Below are 19,558 nucleotides of genomic sequence, written 5' to 3'. Positions count from 1 at the left end.
TATTTTTATTTTATTTTATATTAGGGTCTCCCACCAGTTTCACAGCCGATTCAAACTCCAGCTCAGGTAAGGCTAGAAAACAACCATCATATACAGGGACATGTGGAATAGAAAAAGTAAGCATGAGGTGGCTTCATTTTGACCTGGGATGAGACTTGCTATGTTCCAGGCTTGAAATTACTACCATCAAGAGTTTAACTTTTTTATCTCACATTGCTGCATATGATGGATTCTTTTTATCTCATCCAAATAAACTATACTGATGGAAAGAAATAAGGGAACACATCGAATTGTAGACCAAATTTAATTCACTACTAGCATAGTAATGTCTGTATTTCATACCAAGTTGTAATGTGGGATTGAATGTCTGTAGTGTTGAATGTGTTGCCTATATGTTCCCAGTCAACTTCGGACAGTATGAATTGATTTTTGATGCAGTCATTATTTCTTGTTGCTATCTGTGTGATCCTTTATTCCTTTCCATCAGTATATTATTATACATGAACAAATATGACTAAAAAAAGTAACTCTTTTTATTTGACCATTTTCGTCAAACTCAACTAAACTCAAATCTGCCATGTTTGTTTTGTGTAATGAAACTTAACACCACAAGTTAACAATATGAGTTTTATAAGGCAGGTTTTAATCATAAAAATTAAAATATCAGTCTTAAACAGTGATAACAATAAAGTTAGCTTCCATTGATAATCATAATCAATTGATAGCTGTCAATCGGCCTCAGTGGTGGCGTGGTTAAGCCTGGTAGGTACTGGGTTCACAGCCTGGTACAGGCTCCCACCCAGAGTGAGTTTTAACAATGCAATGGGTAGGTGTAAAACCACTACGCCTTCTTTTCTTTCACTAACAACTAACAATTAACCCATTGTCCTGGACAGACAGCTCAGATAGCTGAGGTGTGTGCCCAGCACAGCAAGCTTGAACCTTAATTGCATATAAGCATGAAAATAAGTCGAATTGGATAAAAAAAAACTAATTACTTTTTACCTTATTGAATTCATGTTCAACATTTAAGTTTCACAGAGTCAGCAGTTAACCATGAATTCTCCATTATATAAAATTTTAGCGAGGTTAGCATATATCAAACATTGAAAAAAAAGTTTTTACGTTTGGTTAATCTAAAGATCTTATTTGATGACAAATATTTTATTTTTAAATAAATATTAAAAGCAGATTATGATAAAAGTTATAAACTGCCTACATAATACCAATATTTCATTCTATTTGGTGTACCTCAGTACAAAAAAAGTAAAGTTTGTTTTATTTAACGACACCACTAGAGCACATTGATTTTTTATCTTGTCATTGGCTATTGGGTGTCAAACATATGGTCATTCTGACAGTTTTTTAGAACAAACCTGCTGTTGCCACATAGGCTACTCTTTTATGACAGGCAGCAAGGGATCTTTTATTTGCACTTCCCACAGGCAGGATAGCACAAACCATGGCCTTTGTTGAACCAGTTATGGATCACTGGTCGGTGCAAGTGGTTTACACCTACCCATTGAGCCTTGCGGAGCACTCACTCTGGGTTAAAAATCCCATGCCTTGACTGGGATCTGAACCAGCCTGTAGACCGATGGCCTAACCACGACGCCACCGAGGCCGGTCCCTCAGTACAAATGGTGTAATAATAGTGAGATATTATTCTGTGATTGTAAACTTGTGTACATGTTAAGGCAAGACGTAAACCAGTGGGAAAACGCTCGCTTGACGCGCGGTCGGTCTAAGATCGATTCCTGTCGGTGGACCTATTGGGCTATTTCTTGCTCGCCAGTGCACCATGACTGGTATATCAAAGTTTGTGGTATGTGCTATCCTGTCTGTGGGATGGTGCATATAAAAAACCAAACATTTTCGGGACCCCTCTAGATTTCCTCTTTTTTACAGTTCACCAATTCCCACCCCTGTATATTGTGTGCTCTTTTTTAATGCACATACACATTTTAATTTTTTAATTTTTTCAAGATTATTTGGTCATGAAATATTATCGATTTGTATGGTCTTGCTAAATTTGCTAATATTTTAGGCTCGCTAATATTTCCTGATGTATATGTTTTTTCTGTTTATTATATTTAGATTTTTATATATATCATACCTAATAGCATATAGGACATCAGACTTTTTAAGCTTATTATTTCAATGTTTTAGGTTTTTTTCCTTCTATAGAATCTACCGAATCAAGGAAATGTTCCTTTACAGACAAACCCCATGACGTCAACATCAAGCATTGACATGATGACATCACAGGTTTGTTGTTAAGGTTACCAGATTTAGAACCGGCCTCGGTGGCGTCGTGGTTAGGCCATCGGTCTACAGGCTGGTAGGTACTGGGTTCGGATCCCAGTCGAGGCATGGGATTTTTAATCCAGATACCGACTCCAAACCCTGAGTGAATGCTCCGCAAGGCTCCATGGGTAGGTGTAAACCACTTGCACTGACCTGTGATCCATAACTGGTTCAACAAAGGCCATGGTTTGTGCTATTCTGCCTGTGGGAAGCACAAATAAAAGATCCCTTGCTGCCTGTCGTAAAAAGAGTAGCCTATGTGGCGACAGTGGGTTTCCTCTAAAAACAGTGTCAGAATGATCATATGTTTGACATCCAATAGCCAATGATAAGATAAAAAATCAGTGTGCTCTAGTGGCGTCATTAAATAAAACAAACTTTTTTTTTTACCAGATTTAGATTCAGTCTTAGTTGTATTTTCGCTGTAGATGTAAGAAGTTGGATGTTTGATGATGTTTGTTACACACATTAAATGGTGTATGATGATATTGTGTATGATGGTATGGTAGTGTATCAGTTGTGTGCTATTGGTACCGGTGTAACAGCCCAAAATATACCCCCTGCCAAACTATACCCGGGGTTAAAGTGGGCTAGCCTGTTTTATACCCCTACCCCTAACCCTATTCCTCATTTTTTAATACTAACCTGTATACAAAACAAATAAATAAATAATAATAAATGCTTTAAAAGAACTATTGCTTTCATAAAAATAAAAATATCACAGATAGTCATTTTAGAAGATATTTCGATATTCTCTAGCCCAAAATATATAAATTATGATGGGGAAAAACCTCTGGACATTGAAATACAGACTAGAGAGGTATATTCTGGGCTAGCCTGTTTTAGACCCCAGGGTATATTCTGAGCTAGTCCAGTTTATATCCCAGGTATAGTTTGGTGGGGGGTATATTTTGGGCTGTTACACCGGTATGAGGAGTTGAATGAACATGTATAAAAGTAAGAGGCATCATCAATATTATGCCGAGTTGTTTTCCTGTATACAACACTTCTGTTACATTTGGAGCTGATGTAGGGACTGGGTGTGTTCTTAACACAACGATACAATTATAACTCAGTTAGGACCAGTCACAGTTCAATTGCCCCATGGCCCACAGCTCCAGGACGTAGCTTCACTTGCAAGGAAAGTATTTAGCAGTTTTGGTAGACAGTGCTCCTATTTATTAGCAATCTAATTAAAATTAGCTCCACTATTACATGTGGATCTAACAGCAGCCAGTTGGAGCTCATGTCCACCAATCAAAACCTTACTTGCAGAATCATGCCAGTGATTTAAAAATAATTTAAAAACATTCCAAATTATCCTGAGGGTATACGATATGTTTCGTGTGAATTACGAATGCCTTAAAACATGTTTTATTTTATAAAATAAATAATTTGTAATGTAAAACTGAAGACTGATTTAGTTGGGGGTTTTTAATAAATAAATAATGTTAAATGTAAAATTGAAGACTGATAACCCATCCCGTACGTATTGGTATGGTTCGCTGTACTGCGGCCACTAAAATAGACTCGCCCAATATTTTTAGAAATTGTATGCTCCCAAATAACGTTATAAAAGGCAAAGTGATTGGTCAATATATACATTATTATTTACAGACGAAATGTTACCTGGACATTGGAGTCTACGCAGTGTTGTTAGCAATCTGATTAAAATTAGTTCTACAGGTCTAAATAAGGCATTCGTAATTCATAATTCACATGAAACATGTCGTATACCCTCAGGATAATTCGGAATGTTTTCAAATTATTTTCAAATCACTGGCATGATTCTGCAAGTAAGGTTTTGATTGGGGGACATGAGCTCCAACTGGCTGCTGTTAGATCTACATGTAATAGTGGAGCTAATTTTAATTAGATTGTCCTATTAACTCACTTGGTAAGCGCTGGACTCTCACACTGAGAGTCCGTGATTCAAGTCCCTCAGTGGAGGTTGATTTTTTTCTTACATTTATAAGGCTGAACATTTTGCAGGATTAAATTTACTGGATGGAATCTTAAACTAATTCCAGTGGAATCCTTAAAAAGATCCCCAAATTCAATACTTGATTATTATTATCATTATTTATTATAATTATTGACATTTGTCCTTGAGTTAATATTTTTTTTACTACTAATAAAAATTGTATGATGTTTGATAATTCCAAGAAATTTTCTGCTCCATATCTGTGCTAATAAAGTGCTTATTTAAAAGAATGTACACAACATGAAATCTAATGAATACTAGGCATATAGTAATTGTTTGATGCATCAAAGATACAAACGGACATTAGCTGTCCAACTGACTTTACCCTATCGTTGGCTAAACTTCCTGTACATAATATGTTGTGCATGCTCAGGCTAAAGCTAAAAATAAATGCATCTATAACAAATTCAGACGATCTAAGCTGGAGTTTGGTCATATAGGAAGTAAACATGATTTTTTTTTTTTTGATACACTAAGATATTAAGAACTGATGATTTAATGTTTAACTTGTTTATGCTTACTAGGCCCAATGTTTTGTACTCGCCAGTGTGTTTTAAATGGTTAAGTAATACAAATAAACCAGAGACTACATTTTTGAGATTGTGTTATATCAGAATAATATACTATCAAGCCAGCTCAAGCGACCATCTGTAAAAAAAAAAAAAAGCAGCCACATGTCTTAAAGAGGTCACATTTTTTATTCTTCCAAATCATCAAATGTAATATAAACTGTATTGAGCAGACCGCTATTTTAAAATGAGGTTGTGATGGCATGAGACTGAAGCATGCCGAGGTGTCATTAATTATTCATTCGTCCATTTGGATTACGCTGCTAGTTTTATACAGGTAATGTTTTATAGGATATTAAACAAGCTTCTATTTCGTATCATGTTTATGTCCCGAGTGAAATAATTTTCAGTTGTTGTGAGCTTTAGCGAGTGACAATGAAAATTATTTCACGAGGGAAAATAAACATGATACAGAATGGTAGCAAGTTTAATATCCTATTTATTACCCATGATTGGTCTCAATTTAATATCACTCAACTCGTTTGGTTGATGTTCCTGTAAGGTTGTAGTGTGCTAATTGATGATGTCACAAAGTGTTATGTCTCACTTGGCATTTCTAGTGGGACGTATCACTCTGATATGTATCAAGATATTTTCAGCCATATGGGTAATAATAATAGATCTGATTGAGTTTTTAACGATTACTTTTCATTCTGCCAGTCTCTGCATCATTACACTGAACAATGATGATGTTGTGGTTTACAGGTGCCTTGTACGATGCCAATGTCAAGCAGCACGATGCAGCAGCCAGTCGTTTCCATGTCGGTGGGACAGGACCAGGCACAGGTAGTAATCTGTCTTCTTCATACTAAGTTGGGATGATTTTGTTTAGTGGGTTTTTTTTAACAAGTATTCAGTTACAAATTAATACATCTGCTCAATGCCAAATTCAGGGAAAATGTTTGCATTTTGATGATGATGATGATGATAATAACTAGTTTAACGTGCCCATATACCACTAGGGTTTCGAACACGCCCATCCCGAGTCCGACTTCCAATAAGATCGGTGGCATGACGGGGGGGGGGGGGGGGGGGTGAAAATGGGCAGAATTTTGAAAATAGCAATCAGTAAAAAGGTTAATAGATTAAAGAAGAAAAAAAAAAAAAGTTACAAGCCAAAAATAATAAAGAATTGACTGCTCGGCCGAATATTTATATAATTTGGAGCATTTTAGAAGGACAGTCCAAAATTAAATAAGAGAAAGAGGAGAGGATCGGACTATTTAATAATATTAAAAAAAAAAAGTAATTTCGACATAAAATTTTGAACGCAGATCTAAACGTTTAAAGTCCGATCGATATGTCCATGCGAGTGGCCTCGTTAAGGCCGTTTGGGTGCACAGCTTAAAGGGACGAGATGGGTTGCATCCCATCAAGAAAAGCCCTAGATTGACAGTCGATAGACGTTGAAGGTGTAGTGCTGTGCTGAAATACAGATCTTGAGAAGCCGGATCCGTCCGAACAAGTAGAGTACCAGTCGTCATGGGTTGGTATAGTGGTGCGGACAGGCCCGACTCCGGAGGATACGAGATGGTATCACTATAAAACAATGTAAAGTCTAGAAAAAGAGTAGTAGGGGCCGACCCCGCTTCCTATTTCTTCTTAGAGTGGGGCGGTCAATCTTCCAGTGCTGCTAGGACAGGCTCGGACATGTAGAGACTAAACACGAACAACCGTGGCGTTCTGCAGAATGGCTGTCATACAAGTCACGAAAAAACAAGTCAACATAGTCAGACGGAGAAAAACGTGGAGGTGAGGAATCTCGCTGAAAAAGAATCCAACCTGGTGGTGCAGACTGTCCAAACGAGAAAAACAACGAAATGAAGGACCCCCAAGTCGAGCACACGAAAGCACGTGCAGTGTGCACAAGCGAAACAAACACGTCTTACCGCGTGGAGCTCCAGACTGGGAATCTTGAATTTTGAAGGCAAAATTTGTCAACTTTGGGTGACAGTGAAGACTATATGAAATATACTGATGGATATTTGTGGTTCAGATGTTTGATTGTATTTATTTTTTATCTTTTTCAGCAGCAGCCTGTTCCTGGAATGATGGGGAGCCAAGGAGCAAACTTGATCAACAATCCTCAACACTCACAAAATGAACGTTTTGATTTACAGGTAAGTTGACAATCTTCAACACTCGCACAATGAACGTTTTGATTTACAGGTAATTTGACAATCTTCAACACTCGCAGAATGAACGTTTTGTTTTACAGGTAATTTGACAATCTTCAACACTCACAAAATGAATGTTTTGATTTACAGGTAAGTTGACAATCTTCAACACTCACAAAATGAACGTTTTGATTTACAGGTAAGTTGACAATCTTCAACACTCACAAAATGAATGTTTTGATTTGCAGGTAAGTTGACATTCTTCAACACTTACAAAATTAATGTTTTGATTTACAGGTAAGTTGACAATCTTCAACACTCACAGAATAAATGTTTTGATTTACAGGTAAGTTGACAGTCTTAAATACTCACAAACTTAATGTTTTGATTTACAGGTAAGTTGATAATCTTCAACACTCACAAACTTAATGTTTTGATTTACAGGTAATTTGACAATCTTCAATACTCAAACAAATGAACATTTTGATTTACAGGTAAGTTGACAATATTCAATACTTACTAAATTAATGTTTTGATTTACAGGTAAGTTGACAAGCTTCAACACTCTCAAAATTAATGTTTTGATTTACAGGTGTAATAGTGTTGGTATGAAGTGCTCCTACTGGCAGTAGCTAGTGGGAATTCCCTATTAGCTCAGTTGGTAGAGTGCTGGACTCTCATGAATCCCCTTAATGGAGGTTGATTTTTATCTGTTACATTTGGAGCCGACATAGGGACTGGGTGTGTTCTTAATAGAAGAATACAATTATAACTCAGTCAGGACCCATAATAATTCAACTGCCCGTGGCCCACAGCTCCGGGACGTAGCTTCACTTGAGGGGGGAGTATGTAGTAGTGTTGGTATAAAGTGCTCATACTGGCAGTAGCTAGTGGGAATTTCCCTATTAGCTCAGTTGGTAGAGCGCTGGATTCCATACTGAGAGTCTGTGATTCGAATCCCCTTAGGTAAGTTAGCAATCCTCAGCCTCACAAAATTAATCTTTTGATTTACAGATAAGTTAGCAATCCTCAACCCTTAAGAAATTAATGTTTTGATATACAGGTAAGTTAGCAATCCTCAGCCCTCAAAAAATTAATGTTTTGATTTGCAGGTTACAGGTTAGCAATCCTCAAAAAGAAAATGCTATTATTTACAGGTATGTTCAGGCCTTCAAATATGTCACAAACAATTGGTTACAACTTCATGATTTATTAAGTTTAATAATTTGTTTTTCAAACAACTTGAAGTCTGTAAATGTGTGATGTTAGGAAATGTAATTAGCTAGGTCAGGTTATGTATTCATGCTAAGAGAACATCAAAGTTTAGAGGTGTGTGATGTCAAAACTACAGAGCATTAAAGTTTAGAGGTGTGTGTAACCTCAAAACTACAGATACTTGATGTCATACATGTTTTGTAGTCACACATGAATTTGATGTGTGTGATTAATATACCAGGTTTATTTTCTCATTCCAAACTGCACTACTGATCAAAGGCTGTGGTATGTGCTTTCCTGTCGGTGGGGAAACTGCATATAAAAGATCCCTTGCTGCATTAGGAAAAATGTAGCGGGTTTCCACTGAAATGTTTGACATCCAATAGTCGATGATTAATTAATCTATGTGCTCTAGTGGTATCGTTTAAACAAAACAAACTTTATGTCTATTTTGTTAACAAATCTTAGCATCTGCCAACACATAAAGCTGTTAACAATAACATCTGTCTTGGGAGCAACTACGTAACGGAACATGGAATGCTTAAACCTTTGATGGTAGTCTTCAGTGAAACAGGTTTGACACCCAATAGCCGATGTATTTTTCGTGCTGGGGTGTCATTAAACATTCATTCATTCAGTGAAACAGTTAAGATCATATTCTTTGAAAATAATTATTTACTGATTTATGATAATTTTATTTATTTATTATTATTTTTTTTTTTTTTGTCAGAGAAAGATTCAAAACTTGGAACAAACACTTCAAATGGCCAAGCAAAAAGAGCTGCAGTTTCAGCAGGTGGAACAACTCCAGCAACGCAATGCAATTGCTGCGAGACAGCAACAACAAATGATGGGTAGGTGGATATATTAAAGAACAGAATTGGTAGTAACCTTTATCATGTTCATATTAAGATTGTGGTGTTAAATTAATATATTGTTTTATTTGCCACAACAGTTTCAGATTGGTAGATTTTGTTCACCAGTTATAATAATGCTGCGTTCGAGTGTGCTCGTAATTACCAGTTCAACAACTTCTGACAGGAAAATATTGTCCGAAATGTTCCAGAGCTTGTATTAACAACTTGTAAACTTGGGAAGAAAAACAAGCTCACCAAGTGACCTGCACCTTTTTTAATTTAGAAGGAAAATGGTGACAAAATGTTTCTATGAGCTTCTTTTTGATGATTAAAAAAAACCCATACACCTTAAATGTTCCATGGAATATGATTGTTCAGTGTAAAAATGGTGGGAGACTATTTTTAATCCTTTTTTGCATCACTTCAATTGGGAAAACTGATGTTGTTCATAATTAACAAACATTTGAAATAGAAAAATATTTTAAAATTTAATTCGAGTAACAAAATTATTTTTAAAAGGTTTCTCTTTTTGTTGTTATTTTTTTTTCAATTCTTTGTTTCAGTATTAGTAGAAATAGCTAAATTTGTCAGTAAGAAACGTTGATTATTTTGAGGGAACCAGAACTTATTTTCTTAAAGGTGTACAAGTTGTGATTATGAGTTTAAAATTCAGAATTGTCATTTTCCAAGCAGACCTGAATGCAGCATACTGGTTCATTTTAACATTTATGAGAAATTCTGATTAGTGGATTTTATCAATGTTCGGAGAAAATGCTAATTTGTGGATTTAAGTTTTGATTAGTGGATTTAGCATTTTGAATCAACAGTCTCATAAAATTCAGGTTTAGTGTAAAATGTAACTACAGAAAATGCACAAATACAAATTACATGCATTTTGTAATGTGTATCATCAGACAGTTAATGATTATTTTTAAGGCATAAATTGCTTTCGATTCCATCCAGAACTTTTATTACAAGTTTTACGTCATACAGACTTTGTATTTTTTGCACAGTTCTTTACACTGTGTTTTTATTTAAGTCTTGAATTTTTATATTGATGTTTATCATCACATTATTTTTGTATTTACCATAGTTTGAACCCAATAGCCAATGTATTTTTCATGCTGGTGTGTCGTTATACATCTATTCTATCTATAAATTGCTTTCACATAAAATATTGAATTACTGTATGAACTATATATTAGATAATAAAAAGTGTATGAATTCCAGGATAATTTACTTTACTTGATTAATAATTATTATTATAAGTTATTTCAACTTGGCTGTTTCTGTCTCGTGGTTCAACTTTGCTGTGTTTATTTTGCTACTTTGACTTATATATTTTTCTTAGCTTGACTGCACAAAGTGATGTCCCTGGCAATTGTTAACCTTCATATATGAAATGTGTGATATGAAATATGTTAACTCTTTTAAGTTTGCTGCTTGTGTATACAATTAAGGGGTTGTTAGTGGGAAGGGGGAAACTGAGGCAGGCACGTTTTTAATTTAAAAAAAGGTTTCTAGTTTGCAAATACTGGTAGGGGTTCTGTCTGCAACAGGGTCAGATTTAGGGGTGTGTGTTGGTGTTAAGAGTTTAAGATTCTAATATGTGGTGGGGGGGATATTTCTAGTTTACAAGGTGCGGATGGGCAATTTGTGAATAATGGTAATAATTACATTGTATGTTGTTCAGCCAAATGAGCTCTACTGATTTTTGCTTCACAAATATCAATAATCTAGAAAACTTGTCTGTCCATTTGTAGAGGAGGTGTATTTTCCAGGCCCACCTCCACCTAGTCACATGTATGCTGGTACGTAACTATGGTAACATCCTGTCTAAGTGGGCTTGGTGGTGTTTGCATCTACATTACAACCCAGTTTTGTGGATGTTGGGATGTGAATTTTTTTTGTCCCTCATACATTCTGGACTACAAGATCTATATATTAGATGTCTGCTATTTGCTAATGTTTTGTATATTTTTCACAATACCAGTATTTATTGTGTCAATTATTTGTTGAATTAAAAGTGTATCATTCACTTTAATTGAAAGGTTGAGTATACTGCATAAAGTATTTGTGGTTTTAATAAATTTCTGTTTCCACTAAATACTAATATCTGCAACAAAATACTCAACTAGAAATGGTATACAAGAGTCATTTCAAAAAGGGTTTAAGGGTTAAAGCTGAGTTTTTATTAATTTTTATAATTATTTTTAATCTGGGGTTGTTAAATTAACTTAGATTAATCACAGTGTAACAAGTTGCTTTGTTCGTCAAGCTTCTGACGTGTGTGGAGGCGGGACCTATCCTAGAGGTAAAGTGCCCGGCTGATATGCAATCAGTCTGGGATCGATCCCCATCGGTGGGCCCAGTGAGCTATTTCTCGTTTCAGCCAGTGCACCACAACTGGTATATCAAAGGCAGTGGTATGTGCTACCCTGTCTGTGGGATGGTGCATGTAAAAGACCTCTTTCTACTAATGGAAAAATGTAGCAGATTTCCTCTCTTAAGAGTACATGTATATGTAAAAAATTACCAAATGTTTGACATCCAATAGCCGATGATGAATAATCCAGTGTGTTCTAGTGGTGTCATTAAAAACAAACTTTACTTTACTGTCTTGTGCAGGTTTAAATTTGTCAAACCAGTCTGGGAGTGGCAATCCTACAAAGTAGGAAGGATTTCTCGTCAGTTCCACAGAGAAAGCGTCTGATGGTTATTCATGGCAGCTGTCATGACCTTGTGCATTTGTGATTTTGAATATAATAGGCAGCATAACCAGATCACAGAACTTTTATTGATTCATACATATACATGTGCTACAGGAACACTCAAGAATTGATGGATGCATTCACAGTTATCAAGCAAAAACATTTCATTAGCAATTTTAAATTGGAAGTTGTCCAGCATTCTTAAAACAAAAATGCACTAGTTTATAATTATTTAGAATGATACCATTCCCATTTACAAAGACCCACAAGGTCACATAATACTATTTTTATTCCTAATATATTGACGATACCAAAATGTTCTCTGGTAATAAACTGTATGTATGCTGTGGTTGAGATTATCTCATCCTACTAATTTAAAAGTGAATAGCAGCAGGTTTACAAGTTGTTTAGATTTCAACATTAAGGTTCATTTCTCATACCAGCCAATGCACCATAACTGGTATATCAATGGCTGTGGTATGTGCTATCCTGTTGGGGATGTTGCATATAAAAGATTCCTTGCTACTAGTGGGGGAAAAAAGGTAGCGGTTTCCTCTATAAGACTATGTCAAATTACCAAATGTTTTACATCCAATAGCTGATGATTTAACAAATCAAGGAGCTCTAGTGGTGTCGTTAAACAAAACAAAAAAATTTCAACATAAGATTCATACAATTAGTTAAGTATCCAATTTCAGGCATTGTTTTATGGTGAGAAGTCACTCATACGTGTACATGCCATTGCACCCATATATAATGTTGAAACCTGAATGCTCACCAGATACCCAGTTGTGCACTTTGCATTTCGGACATTACCCTCACAAGTCCTGGAAATATAGCTCACCTAGCCCATTAAAAAATAACATGGTGGGGATTACTTACCTGCATATGTCAAAACATTGTCTATAGTTTCATCTTATGACATTGTAGTAGTCTGTAACTACATTTAATGAGAGTCCAGAATTTATGACAAATACATTATTGTTTTGTCAGCCTGTGTTGGGTTGTATTAAACAGACGACTTATGTTGTTAATGCTTTCTAGTTTGGTCATAGTTTTGGGAAAGCTGACGGTGCTATTTTAATTTTATGTTCCATTGTACAAAGTCACAAGGCTTAGCTTTTATGATATGCTAATGTTGTCTATTCATCCATATGTGTACTTGGTAGATTCCTTGTTTTGTTAAACTGTCACCTTTAGAACAGTTTTGCCCAAACAGATTATTAAATTGTATGAGTCCACCTTATGAATTATACTTTTGGATGATTTTTGTGATATAATCGTTTTTGTGTTGTTGGTATGGGTTGTCTTAATATTGCATTGTCATTCCATATTGTTGTTCATGTAACTGGCTGGAAGTTTTTATTTATGTACAATAAATCATTTTTTAGGTAAAAAGGTAAAATAAATACTTTAATTTAAAAAATATTTGTCACAGTGCCTTTTTCCAAAAGGGTTAACAAATCTCATTGCACCAAGTTAATCCATCTTTGGTAATACTTGTAAATTTAAGAGGATATGGGTTTTATGCCTGAGTTTTTATTTATGTTTTGCTTTCATTTTAAAAGTTAAATTCCAACTGTTTTTAACTACATTCAGTCACTGATATGACACTTTACATTACTGCAAGCTACTCTGATTTGTTACATCTTAATATAAACAGGAAATATGACAGTTTGCAGATAGTAATAAGATTGTAATGATTTTTATGTAACACACAGCTCATCGGACAGTAAGCAGTTTTGAACCAGCAACCTTCTGGACAAGTTACCTGAGAGATAGATTTTATAATCAAGATTTTATTTCTAACAGAAATACTGTCCAGTCAGCCTAAATTGGCACATTTTGGTTTAATGGTTAAGGGGGTAAGACGTGTATGCTTATTGGTGTACTAATGGTGTTTCATATCTATTTTATTATTGGCATGTGTGGTGACAGGATGTGGGTATTTTGCATCTTTTATTTTAATGTTTGTGATGGTCTTTAAGACTTCTGGACCCATATTCACAAAATATCGTAAGCCTAGTTTTACACGTAAACGTAAATCTACGACTGAAGAGCTATTCACGAAACAACGAAAACGTAAGTTACGTGTAAAGTTGGACGTAAATATAGGAGTGCCTCAGGTTGCAACTAACGCTGCACGTAAGTAGTGTACATATAATAAATCAAGCACGATCGCCGTTATTTACTATTATTTACGGAAACTAGCAGTATTTCCAATAAATGAAGCAGTTTGCGATGGCGAACGCCCACGGATTGAACATATTTTTGTTCGTGATCGAATGGATGTTTTCGACTCAGCCAATTTCTCCTGAGTTATCTTTTCCTTTTTAAGAAATGTCCTCAAGTTCGTACCAAAACGCGGATCCCCACCAATACCAAAATGCCATGGTTCACTGTTCGCAATGTTATTGTTAGCAGACGACAAACAAAATTGCGTTTTGCGCATTTGTTATTTACCCGGTAGCCATCGTTTCTAATGTATTTTTATTAATTACTCCAGTGAGAATGTTAAATCGTAGATTTACGTCCAACTAAGTTACGTTTATATTTACGACCATCTTTAAGAATACGGTGCTTCTTGCACGTAAACGTAAATCTACGGCACACGTAAGTGCTAGTCGTAGACGTAAATTTACACTTTTTTGTGAATATGGGTCCTGTACTTTACATTTTACATCTTATTGATTTGTTGTTAGAAGAAAGATATATTTGATAGGAGTTATTTTAAAACATTTAGCACTTATAGTGTAGATAATAGATATTATACTCAAATCTTCCTTCATGTGGCAGGGTTCATACAGACCATGAAAAGACCTTGGGTAGTACTTAAAATATTGCAAATATGGGTTTTATACTTAGAACATATACACAGTGCTTGCAATTTACAGAAACTTCCTTCAATTTAGAAATAAAGATTTTTTATACACCAACAATTGAAATGGCACGTTTCCAAGCAAACATAATAAAGTGAATGTGTGGCTTTGCTTACTGGTGAGTCATTGGGTATTTATTTGTAAACATGTCTAAGTGTGTGCAGACATGCATGTATATAAAGCTTGTAGTAGGTAATAGGTGAGAAATGTAGTCCTTGAAGACATTGGAAATGTGCTTGAAAAATCCTTGAAATGTGGGTGGTTTTTTTGGGGTTTTTTGTTTTTTGTTACAACTGCTATGTATATAATGTCATGTAATCACATCAAATATATTAGTTAAATTGGTAGAAATCTTTGATTCTGTCAAATAACTAATACTTTGAATGCAATCTATTTTTAGTGTAATAGTATCTGATCAGTTCATCTTCTTTCATAAGCAGAATACAATTTCTTGTAACAGCTCAGCGACAACTCCAATTGCAACAACAAAGGCTGCAAATGCAACAGGGTGTACAGCAGCAGCAGCAGCAACAACAGCAGCAGCAGCAGCAACAGTTGCAGCAGCTCCTTCAAGTTCAGGTAAAGTGTTTTGTTCAGAAAAACATTTCCAGAAGTTTAATATCATCAATATCGCACATCACTGAGTACAGTGATACTCTCACTAAGTCTTGTACTCTGAACCATTTAGCACTCAAACATTACAAAATAGCCAGGGCCCCGTTCCACGAAGCTATCTTAGCACTACTATCACCATAAATGCCTACTATCGCCTCCTTAACTTTGTTCTACGATCACCAGCCCGTTCCACAACAGCATAGCTTACTATCGTCGTAAATTACTGTGAAAATTTACAATAGGTACAAGGCAGTTGTAAGCCATTAACGTAGCTGTCAAATGGCAGTTAAATGATGATTTGGTCATTTTCTAAGAAAGAAACAAACTTTTTGTATAAAAATGGATCTAATATATACCAAATACCTTTTATAAAACTCGGCGTTCGATGAAAAATATTCTCGGCCATACGACCTTTACATGAAAATACGGGAGATAACTCTCATGTCTTATGCATTCAGCAATTATCGCTTAGCAAATAAACTGACAAAGTTACTTCATGGATGTCCGATACCATTGAATACATAATAGATGTTCCGAAAAGTCAGTAACCAATTCATTATTTAACTAATTCATACTTCTTCATAAAGAATATTTTAATCGGTAAAGGGGCACTTACGACTACCGTAAGGTTGCTTTGTGGAACGGCTGTAAAGTTTACGGTGCCAGTTGTAAAATTCACCATAAGTCACTACAATTAACCTTAGCTACAATTCTTTCATGGAACGGGGCCCTGGTAAGTAGTACTAAATTAGTATATTTATTTTTTAAATGTCAAATTCAGTTGATATATTTTCAATAGCAGGAATCTATTTGAGGCCAAAGGGACCCGATGAATTGGAATATATTAACTATATACTAAATAATGTTAAAACTCATGTAAAAACATATTAAGTTTTAAATACATATAATTCTTTTAAAAAAATACTTTTACTAAAATCTGTGTAAAATAAACTTTCCTGACAAATTTCCAACAAAGTACATAGTTTAAATTTTATTTGTAATAGAGGGAAAGGAAAGGAAATGTTTTATTTAACGACGCACTCAACAGATTTTATTTACGGTTAGGCCACACTTTTTTTTTTTTTCGGGTTACGGATCCGCCGACGTTAATTTTGCCAAAATGAAAAAAAAGAAAAATTCAGTTTTCAGCCAATTTTTTATTTTATTTTCCCGCCTACTTATGATTTTTACAGTGGCAGTGTCGGGAAATACGAATAAATAAAAATACAAGCCTTAAAATATAAAGCTAAATCAGTATTTACAAGCCCATCCAATTCCAACTCCGTAAGATTTTGTCGGTGCACTTTCAGCTTCGATCCGGAAGTATTTTATTTGGTGCGGTGCAACCTGGAGTGGAGTGGTGTATAGAAAAGTGGAATTCAATACCATCTGAAACGGAGTGCCGAAGAGTCGTTCTCTCCCTTGACATTTCATTAATTAATTAATATGTTTATTTAAATTTTATCTTGATGGATTTTTATTAAAAGTAGTACAAAGTATGTTTTGAATGGTGTTAATACTTTAATTTATACCCAACTCCGACTTTGAACTTTCATTTCATCTTTCGACAAGTTCGGAATTTAGACCAAACACATGTTGTTTTCTTCTGAAATGGTAATAAAACAATTTGTATCTTTTTTAAATCTTGGCTTGTTCTTTTTAAATTCCTTTGGGCTGGTGGATGGTAGTTTCCTCTCATACACAGCATGTAATACCTGGCTTCAGTATATCAAGGCTGGGAACCTTTTTGGATCTTTTTTAGTTTTAGTTCTCCTCTTTCCCGAACGTCTTATTGAAAACATCCGTAATACAATTTTTTTTTTAATAAAAACAACAGGAATTGGGTGAATTTTATTTTTATTTTTATTCCATCCTCCGACATAGCCTCCTTCAAAAAAAATCCGTAATCCTAAAAAAATTAAATAAGTGTAGCCTTATATGACATATGGTTATGGACCACACAGATATTGATGGAGGAAACCCACTGTCGCCACTTCATGGGCTACTCTTTTCGATTAGCAGCAAGGGATCTTTTATATGCACCATCCCACAGCCTTTGATGTATCAGTCGTGATGCCCTGGCTGGAGCCCACTGACGGGGTTGTAATAGAGGGATAAAAACAAAAAGCTGGAACAGCCAAGTTACACAGTTTCATCAGAATTGTTACTAAATAAATTGATAATGCATTACACAGATACTAAAGACTTTAGTGGGAACTTTACCTTGCCTGTCCCATCAGTTGCCATCATCTCTATATCAGAATAGGAGATAATCTTTGCAGTTGGATAGTAATTTGTAAAAAAATGTTTTTATTTCATCGGTTCTCTTTTGATGCAAGCAGACTACTGATGTTGGTGCTAATCAGTCATGATTCTGAACATCTCTTATAATAATTTGTTAGTACATGTATAATAATCATACATTGTACACTTTTTTTTAAAGAGACATCTTCAATCTTTCCATCTCTCATAAATTTATAAGCAAAATACAGCAGCGAGTTTTGTAAAAATTTCTTACATTGGTGAATTTGATTAATTAAGTTAATTATTTAGAACTGACTTTGGATTGAATTGTTTTAGGGTGGAACACCAGCACAGCAGCCTGCCCAGCAGCAGCAGCAGCAACAGCAGCAGCAGCAGCAGATACGTCAGCAGATCATGGTGCAGTCTCAGCAGCAGCAACCTCAACACACATTACAACCATCACAGCCCGGCATGATGGCTAACACCATACGACAGGGAATGCCAATGCAGCAGCAAGGACAGACTTTTATAGACGACTTCACCTTCACAGATCTTATGTAGAATAGAGTCTGTGCCACCTACAGATTGTCATAGACAACTACAACACAGCCAATACCACCTACCGTTGTCTTACACGACTACAACACAGCCAATACCACCTACCGATTGTCATCAATAATTTCACCTTCCCAGATGTTATTTATAACAAAGCTAGTACCAAAACCATACAATAGAGGATTCAGGAAGCAGCAGCAAGGACAGACTTTGATAAACGACTTCACACATAACTTCACTTTCCTAGATCTTATGTAGAACACAGCCAATGCCACCTACTGGCATTCAAGATCGTATTTTGAACATAGCCAATGCATTGACTTTTATATAACTTCACCTTCCCAGATATTATTTAAAAAATAGCCCATGCCACCTACAGACTTACAAGATGACTTCATCATCTTCGCAGATCTTACCTTGAATACAGCCAGTACACACAATACAAATGTTTTTAGATGACTTCACCTTCCCAAATTTTATTTGGTACACCGTCAATGCCACCTAAACAGTTTTGTAAATTTTACTTAAAAAGGGACAGAGTATAGACTTTGTGAGACAACTTTACCTTCTCAGACCTTTTTAAGAACACAGCTAATGCCACTTATAGGCTTTTGTAGATGACTTTACCCTTCCAGGGCCCATTTCACTAAAAATCGTAAGTTTATGTCTGCTACTAGCAGTTGTACTGGTCATGCGTTTACACATGTTTGGCATCAATTTCACACAGAAAATTACATCATTATGGAAGCTGGAGTATTTTAAAGACCAAACAAAATGAAATATGTGTTCTTCAAACTATATTTGTTGAACTATAATAGTAATAAGAATGGTCATTTAGTCGTGGATTTACGTTTACGTGCAAAACTAGGCTTACGATCTTTTGTGAAATTGGGCCCTGATCTTATTTAGAACACAGCAAATGTCACCTATAGACTTTTAAATGACATCGGGCATTGAATACAAGCATTGCATTTAAATGTTTATGCCATGCTTTAGAAGTATAAGGTGTGCCCAAACCAGACCCTGGGACCTAATTCTTGCAAATCTTCCATCTTGCAGTGCAGTGGAAACGAGACCTTCAAGGATGATATTATGTTACTTAAAGGGGCTTTGTGAATTAGGCTCTAGATAAGCAACAAGGCTGGAACTTGTGAAATTTTGTTGACAGAAATGTCCGAGGATGGAGGAGGGAAGAGTTAGATCTGGGCTCAGAGCTAGCTGTCATTTTGTGTTGACGTGCTGCTGCTAATACATGTATGTTTCATTCCATTAATATTCATTTCTGAATTAAAATATCCTCTACATATTTTGAACAGTATAGAAGATCTCAACTTACTAGACATGGAAAACATACATCTACATTTTTCTTGATTTCATCTTTATGAGACATCACACATGTCGGCCTTCTTATTTGTTGTTATTTTGTAACTATCAAAATAGTTGCATAAAACTGTTTTAAAATGGTCAGTATTATAATGAAATCTGAAATTATTATTTGATTGCCA

At 35.3% G+C, this 19,558-nt stretch overlaps 1 protein-coding gene across 5 annotated transcripts in view; it reads left to right on the top strand.

Moving 5' to 3' along the window:
- LOC121380585 (mediator of RNA polymerase II transcription subunit 25-like) overlaps nucleotides 1–18,815 on the top strand; it is a 43,460-nt gene extending 24,645 nt beyond the window's left edge. Inside the window, exons 16-23 of one of the 5 annotated variants that reach the window (XM_041509466.1) lie at nucleotides 25–66; nucleotides 2,188–2,268; nucleotides 5,566–5,646; nucleotides 6,894–6,980; nucleotides 8,923–9,046; nucleotides 10,813–10,860; nucleotides 15,100–15,218; nucleotides 17,835–18,815. In XM_041509466.1, the coding sequence (XP_041365400.1) occupies nucleotides 25–66; nucleotides 2,188–2,268; nucleotides 5,566–5,646; nucleotides 6,894–6,980; nucleotides 8,923–9,046; nucleotides 10,813–10,860; nucleotides 15,100–15,218; nucleotides 17,835–18,059 (807 nt within the window). In that variant the 3' untranslated portion in view covers nucleotides 18,060–18,815. Of the gene's footprint in view, nucleotides 1–24; nucleotides 67–2,187; nucleotides 2,269–5,565; nucleotides 5,647–6,890; nucleotides 6,981–8,922; nucleotides 9,047–10,812; nucleotides 10,861–15,099; nucleotides 15,219–17,834 lie in introns of all 5 variants that reach the window. The other 4 variants (XM_041509465.1, XM_041509469.1, XM_041509468.1 and 1 more) reach the window with 4 other exon arrangements.
- The last annotated feature ends 743 nt before the right edge of the window (nucleotides 18,816–19,558 follow it).

This window comes from Gigantopelta aegis, chromosome 9 (genome assembly GCF_016097555.1).
Source record: "Gigantopelta aegis isolate Gae_Host chromosome 9, Gae_host_genome, whole genome shotgun sequence".
NCBI lineage: Eukaryota > Metazoa > Mollusca > Gastropoda > Neomphalida > Peltospiridae > Gigantopelta > Gigantopelta aegis.
The sequence above is the reverse complement of the archived record's forward strand: the minus strand, read 5'-3'. Positions and strand labels throughout refer to the sequence as shown.